Source organism: Passer domesticus, chromosome W, assembly GCF_036417665.1.
Source record: "Passer domesticus isolate bPasDom1 chromosome W, bPasDom1.hap1, whole genome shotgun sequence".
Lineage (NCBI taxonomy): Eukaryota > Metazoa > Chordata > Aves > Passeriformes > Passeridae > Passer > Passer domesticus.
In genome coordinates this window covers 20779240-20783616 of record NC_087511.1, presented here as the reverse complement: position 1 = coordinate 20783616, position 4377 = coordinate 20779240, and the positions used below count along the sequence as shown (strand labels likewise).

The following is a 4377-nucleotide window of genomic DNA, read 5'->3' as shown; positions in this document are numbered from 1 at the left end:
TCAGTGGCACTAAGCAGGTCACTGAGTGCAGTGGAGGTAGCATCTGCCTCTTTACTAAGCCAACACTCCAGGTGAGAAAGCTCACTGAGAGCCTTAGCTGCGGCCACCCAAGGTAAGAAAAGTGAGACTGTGACTCTCTTTGCTTTGTTCCAGTTATAAACTTGGCTATCACAGTTTTCATCGAATTCAGAATAGGATCTCTTTTGGCGTGGCAATTCGGTTTTTTGTTTCCAATTATGTAATAATGTAATGTTTGGAGTGAGGGTAGAAAGCCTGCCAAGGCTACAGGGACCCCCCTGGAGACGTGAAGGGATTCCAGCCCACACTCGGTCACCACAAATAAAAAACATTCCCTGGGGCAACACATTGGGGTGGAGTGAGGACACAGAGAGTATGTGACTGGTGTAATTACACCAATTTAGGTTATTATAGGCTTTGTTAATTGGTGATATGTCTTTTCTGTATGTGTTTTTTGCCGGGTCAGTTTCGGGCCAATGTTGACTCGGTCATCTGAAGTAAAATTTGACACAATATGTTGCTTTGGAGGACCCCAGCAATTCCAATTCCTGGGGTTCCTCTATAGCATCTGGCAGAATCTTTGTCCACTCATCCCAAGTGTCTACCGGATTAGGCCTCTTGACTGTGGTGCAGAAGAGATCTGAGTTAGTGGTAGGCCAGTCATCTGCTACCAAGGGAATCCCTACCAGACATGTGGACAAGAGATTGCCCACACTGCCCATGGACAGGCAGAGATTGTCTTGCTGTAAAGTCTTGGCTAGTGTGACCCAGATGTTCTGACTGGGCTAAGGGACGATCCATGCATGAACTGATGGGAAGGTGAGTGTTGCCAGGATTTTTAGTGAAAAAGCCTCTGCTAGGATTTTTCCTGTCCTGAGGAGCTGAGAGCCTCAGGAAAGAAATGTAAACAATGGCTATCTGCTGCTGTGAAGTGCCACAGGTGAATCTTCCATTGGTTCATGTGGATTGTTTTCAATCAGTGACCAATCACAGCCACCTGTGCCAAGGCTGTGAGCAGTCACAGGATTTTTGTTATTCATTCCTGTTCTATTCTTGTCTTTGTAGCCTTCTGTTCTTCTTCTCTCTGTTCTTTGTAGTATAGTTGTAATGTAGTATTTTAGTATAATATATATCATAATAAATCAGCCTTCTGATGAAAATGGAGTCAAGCCTCGTGTCCTCGTCCGAGGGGCCCAAGTTTAAGCAAGAATTGGTGACCCCTGGACGTGTGAAACTGATGGTCACCCCAAGAGTGACCATGGAATCTAGCCTGGAGCTGAAGAAACGAGACCCTGAAGATGGGCAGAGTTCACAGCCAAGGCAAACAGGAGAACCTGTTGGACTTTCCTGGAGATTGTGTCCAGAGACCGCAGAGCAGCAGAGCTGCGCAGCTGGATCCAGAAGGACACTGTCTAAAGGTACTGTTATTTTTTCCCTTCCTGAAGATCCTGCCATTCACAAAAGGTGGGAGGAAAGTTGGGAAAATGCACCTTTGGAAGCTCAGGTTCTGTTTACTGCGTCAGAGGAGAAAGTTCTTAAACTCTGGTGCAAATGGGGACACAAGGACAGAATTCCTCAATGCATGTTGGAGAGATGGTGTTATGAGTTCTTCAGATGGGCAAAATTTCATAGATTTATTACAAATGTCGTATGCTCCCTTGATTTACGTTTTTGGGAGTTCATGGCCGCTCTTTTTAGGTGGACAATAGACCAGAGTGTTTCATCCCCAATGATGCATGCAGTGCACACACTGCTTTATGGTGTTATCTTGAAATGGGGACGGGCTGCGGGGGACATCATGGCTCGGGAGCGCAGTCGCGTTCTATCCCCGCCAGGTTCGGCACGAGAGGAGCCTCTCAAAGAAGACGAACCGCGGGTTTGCAGCCCCCCCGCACTGCCCACAGCTGAGCAAAAGTTTTTCTCTGTTCCTTCGGAGCCGACAGAGCTGCCTTCCCCCCCCCCCCCCCGCTCCTTCTCTTGGGGGGGATGGGGAGCCGAGCCCGCACGCTTCGCCGCGGAACTCTCCGCTTTCCCCGCCCCGGGAGGGGGCGGATCCGGCTCCGCCTCAGCCGGAGGCTCCGGCCCAGCCGGCTCCGCCCGCGGCCCCGCAGCCGCCCGGGCCAGCTCCGCCGGCTCTGATGACTGCGCCTGCGCCGCGGCAACCGGAACCACCTCCCGCCGATCCGCCCGTGTTGCCAGGCAACGCAATCAACAATGATTCCCCGGCTGTGCTGCTGTCCCCGGAAGCTGCAGGAGCTGCCTCCGTGCCTTCTTCCTCTGCATTCCAGCCGGCAACGGAATTCGCAACGGTGCAGGCGGTGCCTGCGCGGGCCGACCCCGCTCCGAGCCCGCCGCCCCCGCCTGTCCCGCCGCTCCCTGCCGACCCGATTGCGGTGCAAGAACGTGTCGAGAATGGTGCTGAGCCCACGGGATCGCCTCAAGAGCTAACACCAGCGCCCGTGCTGCCCGCACCGCCCACCCCAGTTGTCCCGCAGGTTTCCGAAGCTCCGTCAGTCGCATCAGACCCTGCGAAGAGCCTGTCCTTCCGTGGAGGAGGCATGGCCCTCCAGCTGACTGCAGGAGCAGTTCGGCTGGCTGTGTTCAAAATCAGTATGGTTTCTGGGTCGTTTCGTGTGTGGTCGGGGGCTTCTCCCTGGGGGTTGGGGTGCCTGCCTTCCCCCGAGCGCCCCAGCGGCGTGGGGGAGTTGGCTCCTGTGGCATCTGCCTCTGGTTTCCAGCCCAGTGGGGATGGGGGTGGTGCCGAGGGGCAGAATGCAGGAGAAGTGGCATTTGCCTTGCAGGAGCAAGAGAAACAGAGCAAAGCAAGCATTGCTCGCTTGCTCTGGAGACAAGAAACCCTCAGATCTGGGATGACAATTCCTGAGAATGCTTCCCCTCCTGAGCTGCCGGTGTGCACCGGTGGTGCTGATGGGGGGAAGAAGCATTGGGTCATTTCTGCTCTCAAGACGCTGGCAGCATGGTCCTGCCAGGTTCTGAGCACACAGAGCCCGCCTCACAGGCCGGTTCTGGGCTGTTTGGCTCATTTCCCTGGGCTGGGGCCACTGCCCCGTCCAGTGCTGGGTTTGGGGATTTTGCTTTCCCCACAGGGACCTGGGCCACCATTCTGGGAGCCAGGTCTGGGTTCTCTGGTCCGACCACCAGGACCAGGGCCACCCAAGGGTCCTAGAGACCCTCTGCTGCTGCTACTCTTCTTTTCAAAAAAAAAAAAAAAAAAAATTATAAAGAAAAGTGGAAAGAGCTAGCAGCTCAAAAGCATTGAGGAGCCAAAAATTAGCCTCAGCCCAAGTGGTTCAGTGAAGGGCTGTGACCAGGGCATTTCAGAATTTTTCTCTCAATTGTTTCATGACTGACAATGAATTGTTTGCTAATTCTTGTTTTCTTTAGCAGTTCTTTGTTTCAGAATTCTGCAAGCCTGTTTCAGGACCAAAGGGGACTTCCAGAGATGTCAAAGAAGAGCATCTTCAGTCCATGGACTCTGTCCTGAAATTCAGCTGTTTGGACTTGAAACAATGAACTTTGCATGAGTTTTTACATTTTCTTATATTTTTTAAGATTGTTTTAGTGATATGATATAATTAGATGTTTGATAAGTGAAGAATTTCCCTGAATGTTCTACAGGTGAAGAATTTCCCTGACCATTTCACATCAGCAGATGATTAAGATTTTGATTGGCAACAGATGAACCTCAAGAGGTGGTTGTTCTCTCTTCTGCAAGGTGCCAGTAGAAGAGATTACAAACATTTCTTTTTCTATTTAATTTAATAATTTAAAAGGGTGAGATGTTGCCAGGATTTTTAGTGAAAAAGCCTCTGCTAGGATTTTTCCTGTCCTGAGGAGCTGAGAGCCTCAGGAAAGAAATGTAAACAATGGCTATCTGCTGCTGTGGAGTGCCACAGGTGAATCTTCCATTGGTTCATGTGGATTGTTTTCAATCAGTGACCAATCACAGCCACCTGTGCCAAGGCTGTGAGCAGTCACAGGATTTTTGTTATTCATTCCTGTTCTATTCTTGTCTTTGTAGCCTTCTGTTCTTCTTCTCTCTGTTCTTTGTAGTATAGTTGTAATGTAGTACTTTAGTATAATATATATCATAATAAATCAGCCTTCTGATCAAAATGGAGTCAAGCCTCGTGTCCTCGTCCGAGGGGCCCAAGTTTAAGCAAAAGGTGAGGACCATCCAAAATCCAATCTGGAACAGGTGGAGGTTCCCTGCCACCAGAGACATAACAGGATGCTTGGGGGTGATGAGTTGATCTGTGAGTTTGAGAAAATAGATGTGTGTAAATTTAACAGCCCCTCCTACCTTCCCCTCTTATCCCCTCAGTTTTTACTGAGTAG

General features: G+C 50.4%; 1 protein-coding gene across 1 annotated transcript; it reads left to right on the top strand.

The window, feature by feature from the left end:
• The first annotated feature begins 943 nt into the window (after positions 1-943).
• On the top strand, positions 944-4155 carry LOC135288963 (sterile alpha motif domain-containing protein 1-like). The gene is made up of 2 exons (XM_064402305.1): positions 944-1436; positions 1854-4155. The coding sequence occupies exons 1-2, from the start codon at positions 1317-1319 to the stop codon at positions 3279-3281; spliced, it is 1548 nt and encodes a 515-aa protein (XP_064258375.1). The 5' UTR covers positions 944-1316; the 3' UTR covers positions 3282-4155.
• The last annotated feature ends 222 nt before the right edge of the window (positions 4156-4377 follow it).